Below are 21609 nucleotides of genomic sequence, written 5' to 3' on the forward strand. Positions count from 1 at the left end.
CACTTGCCAGCCTCACAGCAACGCTTGACAGCTTCAGCTGCAGCCTGTGCCCCTGACTGACTTGGATGGCCGTGCTTGAGGGCGGGCTCGCCTTCCACACTCAGGTGTCCCAAGGCAGCGGCATCAGCGCCATCGTGAGAGAGAGAGTAAGAGACTCTGATGGGACATGAGCCCTGTGCTGCAGCTGCCCTCCATCTCTTCTGTCCAGGCACCTTAAAGACACATGAAACAAAATCCTGGACTTGCTTGGAACAAAGGAGTAAGCAGCATGCACTGAAAAAAAGCAGGGACTTACATGGCTTAGTTTTCCACTCCACTTGGAGAATCACAGAATCTCAGAACATTTTGTGTTGCAAAGTATCATAAACATCATCCACTTCCAACCACCCTGCCATGGGCACAGGTGGTGTGCAGACACAACTGTCACTAGAATTGGAAGAACACTTCTCCATGTTGACCTTTTCCTCTCCTGGATTTCAAGCAAAGATGAAAAAATCATCTGGTGAATCACAAATGAATATTGTAGCTCACAGAACTGGGAGCAGGAGTCTCCTGTGGCCCACGGTGTGTCCATTCAGCCATTGTTAGATCGTCCAGTTGGAGCTCAGCCCGGTGCAGCCCAGGCACAGGCACCAGGCTGGTCCATTTCAGCATCCCAAAGTCTTTGTGGCTCCCTGTGCACCCATTGCTTCCTGAATCCATTCTTGAATTCCCAGTTACTGCTGTGCAGGACATGAGAACACAGGAATAGCATGTTTGGCTCATTCTTGTGTTTGCTGCTCCTGCCTAAAGGAATCATCAGGACTATATGCTGATGTCATGGTATAGCCCAACAGCAAAGACTTCTTCTGTAGTGTCTAAAACTCAAACCTTGTGTGACTGTTCAGACACTCTAAAATCCAGGGTGAAGATGACAGCTTTGGTATGGAAGAATCCTAGAAATTTTGACATGTGATTTTTCTAGTCAAGGATTTGAATGCCAATGTGGAAACTACAAAAATCTTCAAACTGGTTTTCATTGGCAACCCCTTTGAAATGGCATCAGCACACCTACAGGGGACAGGGTGTGACAGCGGGGACAGTACTTGGCAATTCATGGCTTCAAGTGTGGGAGATAAATATTTTGCCCGGGTTCAACCTGAAGTTCAAGTTTTCCCAGGATTTTGATTGATTGGTCATTGCAGGTCAATTTAATAAATGCAAAAGGATGGAAAAGCACAATTTCTGGAGATTGTGCACTAGGGAGAAAATAGGAAGAAAACCTTGAAAACAGTCGGCAGGCTTTGGAAAAATTCTAAAAAGATGTGGGCTTTGGCTGCCCTCTGGCACAGAAGCCCCCCAGTGGTACAGGTCTCTGGGGCAGGAGACGAGTGCCAGCACTGCCAGGGCTCGGGTGGGGTGGCAGGTCTGCCTTGGCGGGGACTCTGCCACACCTGCTGATTTCAGTGCTGGCCGGGCCCCAGGGCTCAGAGCAGCATTCGTGCCCTGGCCCACACGTTCCTTGTCTGTGTCACACCTGCAGGTTTAGAATGGCCACCAGCTGGGACGTGTCCCAAGGAGGCCGTGCCAGCTTCTGTGCAAGGCCCCGTGCCCTTCCTGCTGCGGCTGCGTCGGCAGCCCTGGGGGCTCCTTCTGCTGCCCTGAGCCTGCAGAGCAGGGCAGCGTTGGCTGATGGTTTGAGGCATTCCTAAAGATCCTGTTGGGCTGTCTTAGACCCTTTGGGCAAGAGATTCCTCCCAACCTGGGCCATTTTTGGGGGGATGGGGGCAGGGGGAACCAGGGCAGCTGGCAGGGTGCGTGAGGGCCCTTTGTGACATATGGTCACCATGGGATGGAAAGGGACAGGGTGTCAGAGGGCCCTTTGTGACATGTGGTGGCATAGGAGCTGGCAGTGACAGGACCACGCCACAGTGCTCGGTGCACGCGACGGGACAGGACGCGTCAGAGCGGTGCTGTGAGGAGCCCCCGCACAGCACACTCGTTTGTGTCGGACCCGGAGCTTTTCCGAAGCGTTATTCCAACAGGTGACCTCGAGGCCAGACCACAGGGCTTGCTGACCTGTGGCCTTGCCGAGGCTTCTTTCTTAAGGTTCTGTCAAGGGCAGACCGTGGGACTTGGTGACCCGGGGCTTTTCCGAGGTGTCGCCCATCCCTGCAGTCACTGCCCTTGAGACCAGACCTCAAATCTTGACGAGGAGCCTCCTGTCCTTGTGGCAGGAGCCCTCAAGACACAAGTGCAGGACTCGCTGTCCTGCCGTCTTGCCCGGACTTGAGTCTTGCAGGTGCCTTCCAGGCACGACTGCAGGACTTGCTGACTCGGAGCTTTTCCGAGCCATCTCTCCTGCAAGTAGCTATAAATCCAGTCCCTGCCATGGAGCAGCGACCCCCAAGAGTGCCCAAGTTGGCCTGGGTTGAGGAGGAGGAGGAAGGAGAAGGCCCTGGAGCTGTCCTGGCACAGGAGACTGAAGAGGTGCAGGAGTTCCAGGCACCACGGGAAGGTGAGTTGCAGAGCTCGGCCTTAGGGCTAGCGCCTGTTGCCAGCTTGGCCCCATCCCATTGCATGCCATGCCATCCCCTGGTGCTGTTCCTATGGAAAGGATGGGAGAGTGTTGAAGATGATATGGAGCAGCGACCCCCAAGAGTGCCCAAGCTGGCCTGGGTGCAGGAGGAGGAGGAGGAGGAAGAGGAAGAAGGCCCTGGAGCTGCCCCAGCACCAGAGACCGAAGAGGTGCAGCAGTTCCGGCCGCTGGAGGAGGGTGAGTGGCAGAGCTGGGCCACAGGGCTGGTGCCTGCGGCCATCTTGGCCCCATCCCATCCCATTGCATCCCATCTCATCCCATCCCACCCTGTCCTGTGGAGACACACCCATGGACAGCATAAAAGAGGGGCTGGGGCTGCCCCCCCAGCAGTGGCCGTGCTCCATCCCCTGGGGCATCCGCGGGGCTGTCCCTGCCTGGGGATCGCAGGGCTGGGCTGCGTTCTCCGGCCTCTCCCGCAGCCCCTCAGCTCTGGCTGCTCTTTGCCAGATGCAGCCATGGCCCAGACACAAGAGCAGGACCTTGGCGGTGGCCTCTTCCGCAGAACAGCGCAGGTACCTGCAGCCATCCCCAACTGGGCTGGGCCTGCTGGCACTGCTCAGCCCAGCAGCACGCCTGGAGCACTCCATGGAACATCCCCGATGTTTCTGTCTCCTGCCCTTCTCCTACAGCTGGTTTGCAGCTTCATCAAGAGAATTCGGGAAGAAGGGACCAGCGCCATGGCCACTGGGCTCAGACCTTATTCATACATCTTCAACACCAAGGCCACTGCTGCCCTGCTGGATATGCTTGTAGAGGAGGGTTTTTACAGTCAAAAGCAAGTAAGCAGCCTGTGGCCAGGGTTTGATCCTCCAGGGATCGCTTGGCCTCCCAAGCCACGCTTGCTGATCACTCGAAGCCTTTGAGGCCATTGCAGCGTGCTGAGAAGGGAAGCACTTCTCTGGGGAAGCTGGGGACATTCCTGACTCCCTGTGGCAGCTTTCCAAGTCTCCCCTTGTGCTTTCTCCAGGTGCCTGCCATGGTGAGGTACATCCACCAGTGGCTCATGGCCAATCAGTTCTCTGAGCACAGGCTGAACAGGACCCTGCTGGATCTGAGCGAGGCACAGCCCGCTGACGTGGTCATTGCTCTCCTGCGTGTGGCCCCAACGTGTGACAGGTACGGGGCCCACGTGCCCAGAGGGCTCAGGGCTCCTCAGCCCATCAGCCTGCACAGCCTGGCCCAGGTGTCTGACCAACAGAGACTTCCAGGGTCCTGTCTACCTGGGACCTTTCCCAGCCCTGCTACATCGGTCCCCGAGCCTGCTGCCATGCCATGGCCCTCAGGGCCCTGTCCCCACAGAGCTGGGCTGCCTGGCTGCTGCTGCTGGCGAGGGGCAGCAGGCAGAGGCAGAGCTGGCAGCAAGCTCAGCTCCCCCCCACTGCTGCCCAGGCCACGGGGATGTGTCTGAGACCCCCGTGAGACAGAGCTGTCGCCCCGCAGAGCTGCTATGACCATGTGGAAGACCATCTTGTGCTCGCCCAGGACAGCGGAGCGGGCATACCGGATAGTCCTCGATGTGCTGGGGAACTGGCCAGAGCACAGCACGCGCACCTCTGATGGAGACAACACGGGTGTCTTTGCCCTGGCTGTGAGTTTCTGCAACTGGCCTTTGCTCAGCCCATGGCAAGCCACCTCTTCAGCAGCTCAGTTTCCTCCTTCCCCAACTGCATCTCCCTGCCTCAGGCACTGGGCTGAAACCTGGCCTAGGGGCAGCTTCAGGGGCACCAGGCGTGGAGCTCCCCAGGGGTTTCCCCTGACCGCTCCCTGCCACACTCAGGCCCTGCCGCCCGCACACCTCGGCACTGAGCGCTGTCTCAGGGTTCTCTGTCCTCTGCAGGCAACTGTGCTGATGTGGAAGATCCTTCAGATGCCCTGCGTCCCACATGTAGTGACGGTGCATTTCCCCCGCCTCTTTGTGCATCTGCTCTTCCAAGTGTTCTTCAGCACTTTGGAGATGCCAGAGGATCTCAATGCCTTCTGGAAGGGATGCCAGGAGCAACACGGCCTTGCCATCAGCCCCAACAGGTGCTCTATCCCACTCCTCCTGTCCCTGCCATGTCTCCACGGCACGAGCCAGTGCTCCCAGCGTGACCTGGGCTTTGCTGTGCACACAGCTTTGCAGTGCAGGCCCTGAAGTCCCTGCTGTGCCAAATGCATCGTGAGGAAGTGGTGGTGGAAATGGAACACAAGCGTGGCTGGGACAAGCTGCTCTCTGCTGACACCCACCACTATGCCGTGGGTCTGCTGGCCAGGTGAGACCCCCTTCTCCCCACTGCCTCTGGCATTTGTGCCCCGTGCTGAGGTTGCCCAACACAGTCCCCACTGTCGTGGGCCAGAGGGCCTCGTCACCGAGGGACGGCTAGGGAGACTGGAAAAGGCTGGGAAAGGAGGGTGCCCACAAGGAGTCACCTCCCCAAGGGCCCAGGTCCCCTATCCTTGCAGGATGGTGCTCAAAGATGTGAACTCTGTCAGTCAGTCCTGGGAGATGTTTGTCCTCCCAGCTCACAGTCTGGGCTACTTTTTCACCCTGGCAGGGAGATGTCGTCTGCCTCTATCCCCTTGTGTTCCCGCATCGTTCCCTACCTGCTCCAGCTGCTCAGCACACAGGAGGCACGCTGGGATCTGCCTGCCCTGGCATTCCTTGTGGAGGTGAGCCTGATGGCCAAAAGTGCCTCCCTGCAGAGCTGCCTGCCACCTCTCTGCCCTCTCATAGCTGAAGCTGCCTGGGACGGTGCCCATGCCTTGTGCTGCTGCCCGGGCCCTGTTTCCTGTCTTGTTTCTGGGCTCCTGCCGGCTGCCTCCCCTGTCACTGCCCTGTGCCTTTCAGATCCTTGACTACCTGGACTTGAGCGAACGCAGCGCTAACAGAGTCCTGGAAATCTTCTCAAGGCACCTGCGGAGCGAGAGCAGGGACAAGCGTCACCTGGCGCTCAGGGCCCTTTTCAAGTTGATTGACGATCCCTCGATGGTGAGAAGTGGGCAGTGGCTGAAGCTGCGCCGGGAAACGCAGTCCCTTGGGCTTGGCTGGGCTTCGGGCCCCGAGGCAGCTGCTGCCAGCTCTCCTGCCTCCTGCTTCTTCCTGAGTGCTTTGGGACAGGCCTTTGGCCTTTTGGCCCTGTGGCAGCAGGGTGGCGTTTCACAGACTTGTCTTCCACACAGGCTGAAAAAATGCGGAGCCTGACTGAAAGTCTTGTAGATTTCCTGTGGGATGCAGATGGAGAGATAGTCAGGATGACAGTCATGGTGCTCAGCTTTATCGTCTTGGACAAGGACATGCTGATACCCAGCCCCATTGCCCTGCAGCTGGCTGAGGCGCTCCTGCCACTCTTTGACCACGTAAGGCTCTGTGCCCCCAGCCGAGGCCACTGGCTGCTGCCCAGACACTTGGTGCCCGGGGGATTCTCAGGCCTGCGCCCTGCTGAGCCCCATGCAGACAGGGCTGAGGTCTTTTTTCCTTCCTTCCTTTCATATAGGATAATAGCCAGGTGCAGCTGGTGTCCATATTATTCTTCCGATCATTGATGACTCTTCTAACAGAAAAGGAAAAAAAGGCCCTGAAGTCACACGTGCACCACAGCCTGCTGCCTCTCTTCTTCCACTGCCATGACGAGAACCAGCAGGTGGCAGAGGTGAGGATTCCTGGGCTGCTGCTGTCACCCGGGGAGGGGGCTCGGCCGCCTCCTGCCCTGGCACCTTGCCGGCTGCAGCCTCCTCCTGGCCTTGGCACACGAATGCGGGCGGGTCCTGTGTCCTGACTTGTGGGGCCATCTGCGGGTCTCTGCTGCTCTCCAGGCTTCTTGGGCAACGCTGCTTTGTGCGGCCGAGTTCCTGAAGAGGAGAGATCTTGAAAGACCTGTGAAAAAGAAGAAGCTGTGGATGATCACCGAGTGCCTGGTAAGGACGGCTTGGAAGGCCCAGCCTCAGCCTGGAGAAGCCCCCTGTCCCCAGCGCTCGGTGTGTGGGGCTGGCAGCTGCGCCCCTGCCCAGTGCCGCCCCCGGGGGCCGCACGGCTTCTTCTTCAGGCTCCTGTGGTCCCGAGCCTGGTTCCGATGGAGCCCCGATCCACTGGGGCTGCAGGGCAGGGCGGCACCGCGGCTCCCTGGGCAGCAGCCGGCCCTCTGCCCCTTGCAGAGCTCGGCGCCAGCGGCTGCTGGCCGGGCCTCAGGGTTGGCCGGGCAGGCAGCGCCTGGCCGAGGGGCAGAGCCCGCGCCAACCCCTCCCTCCTGCCGCTCTCTCCAGCTGGCACAGGACAGGAACCGAGCGGCGGAGGACCTGCGTCGGGCCCTGCCGTACCTGCAGAGCCCACAGGAGCCCCTGCGAGCGGCGGCCATCAGGTTCATCGGTGAGCCACGAGCCCGGGCTCCCTCCCCGCCCCGCCACAGCTCGGCCCCGGCCCCGACTGCTGCCCCGGCAGCGGCACCCGGGCCCGGTGCCCTGGAGCCCCGCCTGCCCTCGGGGCTGCTGCTGCCGGCCTCTGGCAGCCGTGCCCTTGGGCTGAGTCAGGATGCGGCACGGGCCCGGGCTGAGCCCTGCCGGGGCGGGAGGGCGTGTGGCCACAGGGCTGGCAGCGCCGCTGGCAGGGAGCTGTGCCGCTGGGGCCCTGACAGGCTCTGTGTTCCCAGGGATGGCCGGGCGGCTCCTGAGGCGGCAGAAAGAAGACCTGCAGCTAATTTACAAATGTGAGTGAGGGCAGCGGGCTGTCAGCGGGGCTGCTGGGTGGAGCTGCAAGTCCTGGACTGTCTGCGAAGGTCTCTGCTCAATGTGCGGATGAGGGGCGGCGTGGGTGGATCACTCCGAGGTTTCACGTGGGGCATTCGTGGCCAGCAGCTTCGGGCTGATCCCCTTGGTCCCTGCTCCCTGCTGGCCATGGCAAGAGCCGGCTGGGATGGCCCTGGCCGGGGGCTCTCCGTGGGCCTCCGCAGGTCTGGGAATCTGACCGTGGCTCTGTTCATCTCTCTTCCAGCCCTTAAGAACGTGGTTTGTGACACCAGCCCTGCCATCGGAAACCTGGCAATTCAAACATTTTACATCACCCAGGCAGTAGAGACGGCTCGATATTCCATCTTGGAGAACCTGCAAGTTCAGCTGCGCAGGGCATGGAGGACACGGCCTCGTCTGTTGGGCCTCAGCTGGCTGCGCTGCTGGAGCTCTGCTGGCAACTGACCCGGCAGGCTCTGTCTGCTGGGGCCACCTGAACCAGCAGAGATTTTTTTTTGTTTCTTAAATATTGTTCTTTTCTTCTTTTCATTTTCTTTTAGGATATAAATATAGTATATATTATAATAGGCAGTCACTTCCCAAGACCTTTATCTTGCTGCCCATGGTGTACAGGGCATAGAGGAAGCGGGGGAAATGTGATTCCACTTGGGGAATCACAGCTCAGCAAGCTGCCCAGGCATGCAGTGGTGCAGGGAAAATGGCCAGAAACCCTTGGCCTTTGGTGGTTCTGCTGAAGGCACAAATGCTGTCTCAGCCAGGAAGCGCCGCCATCTGTGTCCTCGTGCCCGTGTGGTGCTGGCTGGGTTGCTGAGGGCTCCCACGTGCCTCTTGATCCTGCTCCTCTGGAGCTCCTGTGGGGCTGTGGCGCTGCTGCTGGTCCACGCTGGGGGAGACTGTGAGGGAACAGGGCACTGGGAGGCTGTAAATGGATGAGGGTCTGTGGAGGCCCAGGCGGGACAAAAGCGTGGGAAGGCGTGAGGGGCATGTGTGGAGGCTGGAGGCTCCAAAGGGGACAGGAGGCCCCTGAAAGGCTGGACCGGTGGGAAGACCTGAGGAATTGGGTGTCAGAGGGCATAAGCAGCCCCCGGGCAGCCACCTTTTTCCTGACAGCCGGCCGACCTGGCACTTCCCCAGAATGTCTCCCAGGCCTGCAGCAGAAGCCCTCGAGGCTGGGACAACACCCCTCCAGGAGGGTGCGGACAGCCCAAGGTGTGCCCAGGCTGGGCTGGCTGGGGACATGCAGGGCAGAGGGGTGCTGCCAGGCCACGGCCACTGGGTGCCTGCAATAAGGGGCAGTGGGCAGAGGCAGGGCTGGCCGCCAGCCCGGGCCCTCGCGGCTGCCCAGGACACGGTGCTGTGACTGAGGCTCCCCTGACACAGAGCTCGGGGTCCGCAGAGCTGCTGCCACCAAGGGGAGGGTGGTGATGTCTCCTCCAGCAGGGCTGCCCAGTCGCTGCTGCTGAAGCGACTCAGGAGCCCACAGAAACAGCAGCAGAGTGTGCACAGGAACAGCAGCAGAGTGTGCACAGAAACAGCAGCAGCCCCAACGTCGGCACCTGCACAGTGAGGCGTCTGCAGCAGCCGGGTGCCAAACCGGGGGAGGCTGTGGGCACAGTTGCCTTTGATTTGGCAAAAGGCTTCAGCAGAATTGACCACAATGGCTTTCTCTTCACTTGCCAGCCTCACAGCAACGCTTGGCAGCTTCAGCTGCAGCCTGTGCCCCTGACTGACTTGGATGGCCGTGCTTGAGGGCGGGCTTGCCTTCCACATGTCATGTGTTGTTGTAGTGCGTCTAAAAATCTTGGTATCTCCCAAGAGTAAAACTCACCTCTGTTTTGTGTAATGTTAGTTCCTACCTGAGAACCTTCTCCCTTCCCCCTTCCTATTGGCTGTGACCTCTCTGTATCCCCCGATCACCCTCACCCCTTTGTATAAGAGATAAGACCCAGGGCATTTCTGTCTCTTTCTTGCCCCGGATGGACGACAGACAATAAATCTGCAATTTGGATTATTCCAGCAAGTTTGGGCCTCCTGTGTCTAGATTCTTTGAGTCCGTGTTGTATCCACTTATCCCTCCGGCCCCTGTTCCCCAGGGAGAAGGGGCTGGGAGAGAGAGAGTTACACCCCTTGCTCCTGCAGAGGGGCAGGGAGAGGGGTGTCCCGGCCCTGCCTCCCGATGGGGGGGTGCCAGCCTACCGAGCCTGGCGTGGCAGGGTGCGGGCCCCCGCCTGGCTCCTGCAGGGGAGGAGCTGGGTCTCTCCACAGGCTTGGTGAGGGAATGGAGCCCCCAGAGCCCGGCGTGGGGGGGTGCAGGCAGAGAAACCCAGGGAATACCAGCCCTGGAGAAGATGAAGGTATGCTAACAGCGGCTCCTGTAGTATACAATAGCAGCTGATATTCAAGTCAGTTATGTTAATATTAACCAGCTCCCATCTGATAGTTTCTTACAGTTTGTAGATCGACTGAGACTACAGATACAGAGACAAGTTAAAGAACCAGTGGCCCAGACAGATCTGCTTCAAGAAATGGCCCAAAGAAATGCCAACGACGCTTGTCGTAGAGTAATTCTGAGTCTACCTATTAACCCTCCACCCACCATAGCAGATATGATTGAAGCCATGTGCCCAGAAAGCAGACTTGTACAGTGTACACGGCAAGAAACCAGGCAACCCAAGGACAGTGGCAGCAGTGACAGCAGGAATGAATAAGCCACAGATGTCACCAGAACAGCTGCAGCACATCGTCTGTTTCCAGTGCAAGAGGCCAGGACATTTTGCAAGGAACTGTCCTCAAACCCAGCAACAAGGGAAACAGTAGAAAGAAGCTCTAGCCAGTCAACCAAGAAACTAAAGTCTCAGCGCTTTTCTGTCAAGCGCAGAGACATAAAAATGACAGACCTGAAGCAGAAAAAAGACTCTATTTTAATGGGAAAAGGGGAGGAAAGGGAGCGGGCTGAGAGGCTGCAGAAATATAATTGTGAGGAACGTTTGCCTAATAAGGTCTGGCAACCGCAAAAGTGATTCAGTAAGTGATTTGTAACTTGTCATGAGGTGACTTTACCTTTAAGGTGGTTTTAAGAGCTAAGGAAGTTGAAGCTGCTGGTGGCTGATGAGAGTCTTTTCTCCTGACCAATTATCGGTCATTACTGGGAATTGACAGCAGTTTTGAGCATTGAAAAGGGAGATCAACTTGTGAACCCTACCTTAAGATGTAAAGTCAGAGCACTCTTGGGCTCTTTGTTTCCTGGCTGTGAAAGGTAACAGAGCTCCAGGCCTCCCGTTCTCTGCCCGGCCATGTGGCCGGGCGGGGGCTGGGCTGGACCCAGCGGCTCTCGGCCGGGAGATGGGGGCTTGCGGGGGGCTTTCCCCGGGCTCTGGCCAAGCCAAGCCGATCTCTGGCTCGGCTGCAGGTTTTGCTGTGACTAAATTTACTAGAGACTGCCGAGTGAAGAAAGAACGAGGCTCTGAACCTGCGTCAGGCTAAGGCGGCGACTACACTTTCCAGAACAGCCATGAGGAATCTTCTATCAATGACAGCTCCAGCTCCTGCACTGACAGAAGTCACAGAACCATCTACAAAGCCTGGGCAAGATTTTAACCCTTTCATTACCCAGATGAGACTTGCAGATTAATCTTTTTATCCAGAGAGGGAAAAAGAGAGTGATCAACATGAAAAGAGACTTTATAAACTACCAGTGACAGAAAAGAAAAGAAGCTTCAGAAAAGGTAGAGAATAAGGAGATGCTTTAATTAAGATGAAATATTTTTCTGTTCAAGTTATGGAGATGGACAATAAAGTCCTGAAAGAACTCCTTTAATTCATGATAGAGTATGTAGGGAGGAATAAAGTGTTCAAAGTGTAAATTTTGAGTAAAAAGTAGAGTAATTGTGGTACAGTGAAGTGCTGGAGGATTTGAAGTCTTGAGAGGCAATGAGAAAACTGTTTTCTAGTGAAGCTTACAGAGACAGATGAAGAAGACTTTTGCTTTTGAATAACTCATCCTTAAAATACCATCCCTAGACTCATGGCCCATACACACTTCAGAGTGATGTGAAATGGGAGGAGTGAGCTCTGATAACAGCAGTTCTGGGCAGCTGACATCAGGGCAATAGAAAACTATAACAGAAGTAGTTTTCTAGTGAGAAACTCCATAAATTAACAGAAAGAGACTTCTGTTTCTCTACAAAGACTGGTGAAAAAACTGTAGCAGGAATTGGGACTGTTCTAACCATCCAAGTTCCAAAGTTTTTGTCTCTGTGGTCATGTGAACAAGGGAATAGTGGGTAGTGGGGGATAAAAAAGGTTTTTCTGGAAGTTTATTCTGTTGTTCTTATTATTGTAGTTTGTGAATAAACGTTCTTTATTCCTTTTAAGTTTTATGCCTGTTTTGCTCTTGTTCTAATCCATATCTCACAGCAAGAAATAAGTAATTTTCTTAGTTACTGGTTTAAAACCACGACATAACTTCTAAAGCTTTTTGCTTCAGATCTGATCGTTGGACTGTCATTGGAGTAGACTTGCAGGATAATCCACAAGACCCATCTGGACTGGATAGTAGGTATTTTGCTATTGGAGACACAGCACATTCACCAATAGAGATTGAGGTGGCTCCCATGACAATTAAGGGAGACCTAACACACCTCACTCTCTTAGCTAGGTGCCCTCAACCACCTTTCTATGTAGACAAAGGGCAGGTAATAGCCCAGGTGATCCCTGTTCCAACAGAAATCCCAGTAGATGACAAAGCACCAGGAGTCTACTGGGCAGAAGTAGTGGGTGAAGACAAACCCATTATGGGATGGAACTTAACACATAAATCAGAACATCTCCATGTAGAAGGGTTAATTGATACTGGGGCAGATGTGACTATCATACCTGAAAAGGTGTGGCCCTCACATTGGGAACTGTAACCCATGGCAGGAAAAATACAGGGTGTTGGAGGAATGAAACAGGCTAAAATTGCTAAAGGTATCGTCCAGATTGAAGGTCCGGAGGGTAGGTTAGCTAGTGTCCGACCTTTTGTTATTGACTACAAGTGCCCGCTGTGGGGAAGAGACACCATGTCCCAGTGGGGAGTGAAATTATCAATTCCTGAGACACCTCTGGATTTTTGATGGAGGCCACTGTAGAGTGTCCGGTCCAAAAGTTATCTTGGTGTCCTGGTTTAGGGCAGATTTGGGAGAAAACCTCCAGTGGGGCTCCCCCAGGGAAGCAAACCCACGTGGCCCTTTTCTCCCACCCTCCAACCGGTTCGGGAAGAGATTTCTCTGAGTGAAGTGGAAAAAACCTGTTTATTTCACATCCACAGCACTACCCGGCACAAGAATGAACGATATCAAATTACAAAACCTCTTGCCGTTCAGAAGAGATGACAAACTTCAGAGGGTCTCTTTGCTGTGGGTGTTTGCTCTGTTATCAGTCTCTCTGGTGTTGGAAAATGCCGCTGCCCAGGCTGGGCTCCCGGTAGTCCACGGGTGCAAGCTCCTGGTGCTCCCTCGAGTCCCCAGTTCAGAGCAGGTTCGATTCGTTTCAGAAAAGGGGAAAGAAAACAGTCCAGGAAGGCCTCTCTGCTCTGGCTAGCTGGAAAGCCAAAGTGATCTGTGTCTTGTTGTCTGTCTGTGTGGAAGTCAAAACTCCCGATGCGGGGGGAGCAAGTACAGTCTCTGATAACAGACTCGGTGCTTCTTTTCCACTCACTTTTACTCTTAGATGAAATTTTAAGAATACAGAACCTGTGTCTGGGTTAGGTGGATGAATGGGGATACAATTTAACCTCCTAATCAACCCAAGACACTTGGGTAGATAATAATCCAGTTTGAGTGAACCAGTGGCCTCTCAGCAGACAGAAACTTGGGGCGCTAAAAAAGTTAGTAGAACAATAATTGGCCAAATGACACATAGTAGAAACAACCAGCCCTTGGAATTCCCCGGTGTTTGTAATAAAAAAGCCAGGGAAGGATAAATGGCACCTCCTTCAGGATTTGAGAGAAAGAAACAAAAAAATAGAGGACATGGGGTCTCTTTAACCAGGTATGCCATCCCCAACTATGTTACCACAAAATTGGCTCCTAGCAGTACTGGATATTAAAGACTGGTTTTTTCAAATTCCCCTGCGCCCAGCTGATGCGCCAAGGTTTGCCTTTTCCATTCCCACAATTAACCGAGAAGCCCCAATGAAAGGGTACCACTGGACAGTTATTACCTCAGGGGATGAAAGCAAGCCCCTTCATCTGCCAGTGGTATGTGGGGTCTTTGCCGTCCTCAGTGCGTGCTGAAAAGAGAGATGCCATCATTTTGCATTACATGGACGATGTTTTGGTATGCTGTCCCAAACACAACATACTGCAAGACACCCTTGACCTAGTGGTTAAAGTTTTAACCTCTGCTGGATTCTAATTGCAGGAAGACAAAGTTCAAAGGATGCCACCTTGGAAATACCTGGGCCTGGAAATTACCGCAAGGATGGTTGTTGCACAAAAATTGGAAATTATTGGTAATCCTAAAACTCTAGCAGATCTCCATTCCCTATGCGGGTCACTAAACCGGGTCAGACCCTGGCTAGGTCTCACCAATGAGGACCTGGGCCCCCTGCTCAATTTATTGAAAGGGGAGAGAGAGCTGCTGTCTCCCAGGGAGCTGACTCCAGAAGCAAAAATTGTGATTGAAAAGGCACAAAAGGCCTTGACAGAAAGACAGGCACATCGCTTCAAACCTGAGCTGCCTTTCAAATCTATTGTCCTGGGGAAATTGCCACACCTACCTGGGTTAATATTCCAGTGGGCCGAGGGGCAGAGAGATCCACTCTTAATAACAGAATGGGTTTTCCTCTCCCATCAATGACCCAAAACTATCACCAAGCCACAAGAGCTGATGGCTCAGCTGATTCAGTTGGCCAGGGTAAGGCTGCATGAACTGGCAGGTTGTGACTTTATGTGTATTCACCTCCCAGTCAGGCTCTCTGGAGAAGGCAAAAACTCCCCTGAGAGACTGACCAAAGAGATGTTTGAGCATCTGCTGCAGAGCAATGCTACCCTCCAGTTTGCTCTGGACAGCTCTAGTGGGCAAATTTCAGTTCATGCGCCAGCACACAAATTGTTTCATGAGGAATTCCACCTCATTCCTTGTGAGAAAAGGAGCCAAAGGCCACTCAAAGCTCTCACAGTGTTCACTGATGCATCTGGGACATCTCACAAGTCGGTGATGACTTGGAGAAATCCACAGACTCAGCTTTGGGAAGCTGATGTTGAGTTTGTAGAGGGGTCACCCCAGATAGCTGAACTGGCTGCGGCCATAAGAGCCTTTGAGAAGTTTTCAGAACCGATTAATTTGGTTACTGACTCAGCCTACGTAGCAGGAGTGGTGTCCAGAGCGGAGCAGGCAGTTCTCAAGGACATTGAGAACGAACATCTCTTTAGATTGCTTTCAAAACTGATTTATTTGGTTTCAAATCGAGAGCAACCTTTCTATCTGATGCTTATAAAGTTGCATACCCCATTGCCAGGTGAAATCGCTGAGGGAAACCGGGAGGCTGATTCCCTTGCTGCCCCAGCTGAAAAGGCACGTCTCCCAGATGTGTTCCAACAGGCAAAGATAAGTCACCAGCGATACCATCAAAATGTGCCAGGACTGATTCATCAGCTCCAGCTGACACGGGGTCAGGCTAAAGCCATCGTGGCTACCTGTCCCAGTTGTCAGCTCCAGGCAGTGCCATCATTAGGCCTGGGGGTTAATCCCCGAGGAATTGAAAGCTGTGAAGTGTGGCCAACAGATATCACTGACATCCCCAGTTTTGGTCACCTTAAGTATGTACACGTGAGCATTGATACATACTCAGGAGCAGTGTATGCCTCTGCTCATGCAGGAGAAAAATCTGTACATGCCAAACAACACTTAGTACAGGCCTTTTCTGTATTGGGAATCCCTAAAGAAATTAAAACAGATAATGGCCCAGCGTATCAATCCAAGGAGTTCCTGGAATTTGTCCAGCAGTGAGGAATGGAACATAAAACTGGCATCCCCCACTCCTCCACAGGTCAAGCTGTGATTGAGTTTGCACACCAGACGCTCAAACAAGTCCTAGCCAGGTAAGGTAGCGAGGCAGTGTGGATGTCTCCACAACAAAAACCCTGTAAAACTCTGCTTGCCATTAATTTCCTAAACTGCTCATTTGAAAACATGAAGCCTCCTGTGACTCGGCATTTTAACAGTGATGATCAGTTTTAATTGTCACAGCGTCCACCAGTTTTAATCAGGGACCCTGAAACTTGGCAAACCAAGGGCCCCTATGAACTTGTCACCTGGGGGCGTGGTTACACATGTGTCTCCACCCCTACAGGCCCCTGATGGATTCCTCAGAAACGGGTAAAACCTTTTGTTCCAAAGAATCCAGCCCCAGCAATAAGAGATGAGAAGCAAGTGGCTGTTGCTTCCAAGAGAAGATGCCACCAAAGAGAGCAAGAAGAAACCTTTCTAGCCTCTGACCTGCATGCTTTGGCAGTAAATAAGTTTCCAAAAATGTCTGTTTCCTTGTTTTTAGAAATAACCTGCCTCTCACTCAAATCCATGATGAGCCTTAACCCTGCTGTCATCGTGCTCGCACTGAGCAGCCTGGCAGCGGCCTGGATCGTCGCACAGCCACGCCAGAACATCTGGGTGACCCTGGCACAAACACTTCATCAAGAAAACATATGTCTATCTACTTGAGCAGCGAAAAATCCTATGTCTACCTGCCTGGTAGGAATTCCATTGCAGCATGATGAATTTACACATCGCTTTAATACACTGACTCCTGAAGCAGGTAATGAATTTCCACAGCACTCAAATAGAAGCAGAGTTTAAAAACCCCGTCAAAGAGTGGCTGCCACATTTTCCTAAGGCAAGCCAGGAACCCCAGGAGTTAGAGCTACTGGGTTCCTCTCCAGCATTACACTGTGTACACTTTAGGGTCAGTCTTCCAATTAATAAAGAAACCTTCCACAATATAGTACAATATTGAGAAGAATTCACAGCAAAAAGGTGGTGCCACGTCCTAAGCTACATCAAAAGTGCACTCCTCAGCTCATACACATCCCAAAAGCCTCCCCAAAGGACTGTTCCTCATTTGTGGGGATAGCGCATGGGCAGGAATTCCACCCTGTCTCCTCGGAGGGCTGTGTACCAGAGGGCCTCTATCACTGTTAGCACCCAATCAAATATTAATTGGCGAATGGACCAATAAAAATAATTTGACGAGGAAAATTCAGAAGAGAAGTGCTACAAATTTAGATGAGAATTGTGATTCAGAGATTTTTCATTGGTCCAAATCAAAAAGAATTGCTGCATCCATTTTCCTTCTTTGGGTGGCTGCAGCCAAGGCCCTAGGTGAATTGAGACACCTAGAATGCTGGGTGGTAAAACAAGCAAATTTAACATCTAGCGCCATAAGTGCCCTCCTAGAAGATGAGGAAGTTAGCAGGCAGGCAACACTCCAAAATGGTGCAGCGATAGACTTTCTCCTATTGCTCCACGGGCACGAGTGCCAGGAGTTGGAGGGTCTCTGCTGCATGAATCTGACATCGAAAGCTCCTAACATCCATGCCACACTCCAAGAGATGAAAAGCATGATCGGACAAGTCAAGCAAGAAGCAGATGACTGGTTTAATGGACTGTTTAAAAACTGGGGACTCTCGGGGTGGTGGGCTTCAGTAGTGAAAACTATTCTGTCACTGCTAGTCATTATTTTGTTAACGGAGTTTGGAGTTTTAAGCAGGATACTATACAAAAGCATAATTAAGCTGATCTCAGCTACCTCAGATGTCAACCATATAGAGCTGGCAGACCAGAGTAACCCTCACCAGCCTGCAAATGGTACTTGGTGGGCCACTTCAGGTCAGTAAGTCATATAAGCTCATTTCATGAATTATATAGAACAAAATAGGGGGAGATGTGCTAGTGCACAATCCTGGGTGTGCTTTAGTTTCTGTGTAAACCCTCCCTGCAGCTGTGACGTGTTTTTCCCTTCCCCTCCCTGTCCCTGAAATGTTATCCCATTGCTTGGTATTATATGTCTCCCCGCCCCTCTCCCAAGGTTTGAAAGTACCCGGGAAATATTTCCTCCCTCTCTTTTTTTCCTCCTGGATCCCAGCCTGAATAAACATCTGACGTTATGCCGAAGGGAAAAGCAGCTGTTTGGTCTTTATCTTGGTCATGAAGAGCCTCCCTGCCCTCCCCTCGACAGAGCTAGCCAGGATTAATCAGGAGGGACAAAGTGGGGCTACTTCACACCTGGCTCCCCCAAGTGTCCTCCAGACCCCCAAGTTCTTTCTAAATTCCCTGCCCAGACCCAAAACTGCCCTAAATGTTCCTCAGAAAAGTTTCCATGGGCCCCAAAGTGGCCCCTTTTACCCTGTCTGAGAAAATGACAAAAGTTAGGATCAGAAGACTAAAAATAGGACTAATTAGCATAAAGAGGGAGAAAGAGTGGTCAATTAATTAATGAAGGGAATTGTGGTTGTTATGGATTATATTAATAAAAAAATCAAGATCCTTGTTGAATAAAAATAATTGGATTTATTTTAGCAAGCGGCAGCAAGCAAAACAGCGCTGGGCGGCCGGGGAATCACCGCTCCACCAACGGCTAGCGCCCCCCTCCCCAAACTTCAGAGCCCTTACAGTGTCTTCAGTTCCGGTTTCTGCGTCATCCGGGTTGATTCTGCTTCTGCGCGGCTTGTTGCTAGGTGGTCGTGTTTTGCTTTTCGGTGGTCGTGGGGAGGAAGATGCTCCTCTTCGTCACAGCATCGCCCTTGATCTGCAAGCCAAGCTCCATTTTTGGCTAAAATATTGGATACACAAGTTATGCTTCAAGCTCCATATCTGGCTAAGGTAATGAGCATACAAGTTATGCTCAACAACAGGATGTCCTTGGAGTTTCTGCCGGTTCTGCTTGGAACTTTTCAATTGCCAATATCTTGCTTAACCCTTTATTTTCTTGTTTTTACGAGCAAACTCCTTACATACTCATCACACCACCTGCTATTATAACTCAGTCCCCAGCCCCTCTGTTACCTCTGTCCACCCCGCAGCGGGCAGGCAGGCTGGGGAGGTAGTTTTAGCTTGCCAGACGAGGCCCTAAAAACGAGGCTCTTTCCCTATGCTGAGATGGCAGTTGCAGCTTTATTTCTTGGGATCCTTCAGGGTGAGATGGCAGAAGGGAAAGAGGAAGAGGTATGGACAGGCACTCCTTTTTCAGGACAGGGGAAGGGGCTGTGGGAATTTACACAAACAATAAGGGAACCTGGGGAGAACAAGATAAGGGAAAGAACTTACAAATCTACATTTTTAGGGGTACATTCTTTGGGTCATACCATTTTTCCTAACTGCATTACAACAAAAAGCCCAACAAAATTCTCTCAAATACATAAGAAATTCCAGAAATATCCCACGAAATTCCTGAAATCTTCTCAAAACCCTACCAAATTTCAGAAACATCAAAAAAAATCTTGACAAATTTCCACACAATCAAGGAAAAATTCATCAAAATTCTTCATATCTCCTCAAAATCCCTCAAAATCCACAAAAATCCCACAAAATTCAAGAAACATCCCACAAAATTCCCCCAAAATTCTCAAAACCCTAAAAAATGCCTGAAGCATCCCAAAAAACCTTGACAACTTTCCCCACAATCTAGGAAAAATCCCTCAAAATTCCTCAAGACAACTCAATATGCCTTAAAATTCCAGAAAAATCCTATGAAATTATAGAAACATCCCACAAAATATCAAGAACTTTCTGCACAATCTAAGAAAAATCCCTCTAAGTTCAAAAAACATCCCAAATAATTACTGAAATCTTCTCAAAACCCGACCAAATTCCAGAAACATCCCACAAAATCTTGACAACGTTGAACAAAATCTAAGAAATATCCATCAAAATTCTTCATGTCTCCTCAACATCCCACAAAATTCTACAAAAATCACACAAAATTCCAGAAACATCCCACAAAATTCCCAAAATCTTCTCAAAACACTACCAAATTCCAGAAACTACCGAAAAAATTGTGGCAACTTTCCACACAATCTCAGAAAAATCCCTCAAATTCCAATGTGTCTCCTCAAAATTCCCAAATAATTCCAGATACATCGGACAAAATTCCTGAAATCTTCTCAAAACCCTACGAAATTCCTAAAACATCTCACAAGATCTTGACAACTTTCCACACAATCTCAGAAAAATCCCACAATATTCTTCAAGTCAACTCATTGTCCCTCAAAATTCCAGAAACATTCTACAAAATCTTGAACAACTTTCCACACAATCTAGGAAAAAACCCGCAAAATTCTTCATGTATCCTCAAAATCCTTCAAAATGCTACAAAAATCCCACAAAATTCCAGAAACATCCAACAAAATTTAAAAAATTGTCACAAAACCCTACAGAATTCCTGAAACATCCCACAAAATCTTGACAACGATCCATACAATCTAGGAAAAATCCATCAAAATTCTTCAACTTAACTCAATATCCCACAAAATTCCTGAAACATCCCTCAAAATATCCAAAGTCATCTCAAAACCCTCCCAAATTCAAGAAACATCCAACAAAATTCCCAAAATCTTCTCAAAATCCTACCAAATTCCAAAAACATCCCACAAAATCTCAACAACTTTCCACAAAATCTAGGAAAAATCCATCAAAATTCTTCAAGCCAACTCAATATCGCACAAAATTCCAGAAACAACCCGCAAAATTCCCCAAATCATCTCAAAATCCAATAGAATTCCTGAAACATTCCACAATATCTTGACAAATTTCCACACAATCTAGGAAAAATCCATCAAAATTTTTCATGTCTCCTCAAAATTCCCAAATAATTCCAGAAACATCCAACAAAATTCCCAAAATCTTCTCACAACCCCACCAATATCTAGAAACCTCCTAGCAAATCTTGACAACATTCAACAGAATCTAGGAAAAATCTACCAAAATTCTTCAAGTCAACTCAATGTCCCTCAAAATTCCAGAAACATCCTATGAAATCTTGACAACTTTCCACACAATCTGGGAAGAATCCATCAAAATTCTTCAAGTCAAGTCACTATCCCACAAAATTCCCAAAACATCCTACAAAATTCGCGAAATCTTCTCAAAACCCTTCAAAATTCCAGAAGCATCCTACAAAATCTTCACAACTCTCCACACAATCGAGGAAAAATCCATCAAAATTCTTCATGTCTCCGCAAAATCGATCAAAATTCCAAAAAAACATAAAAAATTCCAGAAACATCCCACAAAAATCCCAAAATCTTCTCAAAATACTACCAAATTCCACAAACTCCCTCAAAAAATCTTGGCAACTTTCCACACAATCTCAGAAAAATCCATCAAATTCCAACATGTCTCCTCAAAATTCCCAAATAATTCCAGAAACATCTGGCAAAATTCCCGAAAACTTCTCAAAACCCTACCAAATTCCAGAAATCTCCCACAAATTCTTCACAACTTTCCACAAAATCTAGGAAAAATCCGTCAAAATTCTTCATGTTTCCTTAAAATTCCCAAATAATTCCAAAAACATCCCACAAAATTCAAAAAATCTTCTCAAAACAAAACCAAATTCCAAAAACACCCCCAAAAATCTTCACAACTTTGAACAAAATCTAAGAATAATCCATCAAACTTCTTCATGTGTCCTCAATCCCACAAAATTCTACAAAAATCCCTCAAAATTCCCGAAACATCCCACAAAATTCACAAAATCTTATCAAAACACTAACAAATTCCTGAAATAACCCACAAAATCTTGACAACTTTCCACACAATGTAGGATAAATCTCACAAAATTCTTCATGTCTTCTCAAAATTCCCAAATAATTCCAGAAATATCCGACAAAATTCCCGAAATCTTCTCAAAACCCTAACAAATTCCAGAAACATCCCACAAAATCTTGACAACTTTCCACACAATCCAGGAAAAATCCCGCAAAATTCTCCATGTCTCCACAATATCTAAAAAAATTCCTAAAACACCCCATAAAATCCCCGAAATCTTCTCAAACCCCTACCAAATTCCAGAAAAATCCCACAAAATTCCAAAAATCTTCTCAAAACCCTACCAAATTTTAGAAACACCCCACAAAATTTTCTAAATCTTCTCAAAACCCTTCGAAATTCTCGTAATAGCTCACAAAATCTTGAGAACTTTCCACACAATCTAGGAAAAATCCATCAAAATTCTTCATGTCTCCTCCAAATCCCACAAAATTCCACAAAAATCACACAAAATTCCCAAAATCTTCTCAAAACCCTACCAAATTCCAAAAATATACCACAAAATT

General features: G+C 50.4%; 1 protein-coding gene across 5 annotated transcripts; it reads left to right on the forward strand.

The window, feature by feature from the left end:
- Window positions 1–10: 10 nt before the first annotated feature.
- On the forward strand, window positions 11–7867 carry LOC147645638 (maestro heat-like repeat-containing protein family member 7). Of its 5 annotated transcripts, XM_086874399.1 has the most exons (16): window positions 11–2497; window positions 2597–2755; window positions 3026–3090; window positions 3208–3357; window positions 3546–3694; window positions 4019–4166; window positions 4416–4603; window positions 4693–4830; window positions 5113–5227; window positions 5406–5546; window positions 5738–5914; window positions 6052–6207; window positions 6371–6472; window positions 6818–6920; window positions 7201–7257; window positions 7542–7867. In XM_086874399.1, exons 1-16 carry the CDS (start codon window positions 2371–2373, stop codon window positions 7739–7741), a joined length of 2175 nt encoding a protein of 724 aa, XP_086730525.1. In that variant the 5' UTR covers window positions 11–2370; the 3' UTR covers window positions 7742–7867. The 5 variants fall into 5 exon arrangements, with proteins under 5 accessions (XP_086730525.1, XP_086730521.1, XP_086730524.1 ...); XM_086874397.1 differs by having other exon boundaries at window positions 2287–2755; XM_086874395.1 differs by having other exon boundaries at window positions 1887–2497; window positions 2597–3357.
- The last annotated feature ends 13742 nt before the right edge of the window (window positions 7868–21609 follow it).

Source organism: Cyanistes caeruleus, unplaced genomic scaffold, assembly GCF_971803275.1.
Source record: "Cyanistes caeruleus unplaced genomic scaffold, bCyaCae1.hap1.1 HAP1_SCAFFOLD_206, whole genome shotgun sequence".
Taxonomy (NCBI): Eukaryota; Metazoa; Chordata; class Aves; order Passeriformes; family Paridae; genus Cyanistes; species Cyanistes caeruleus.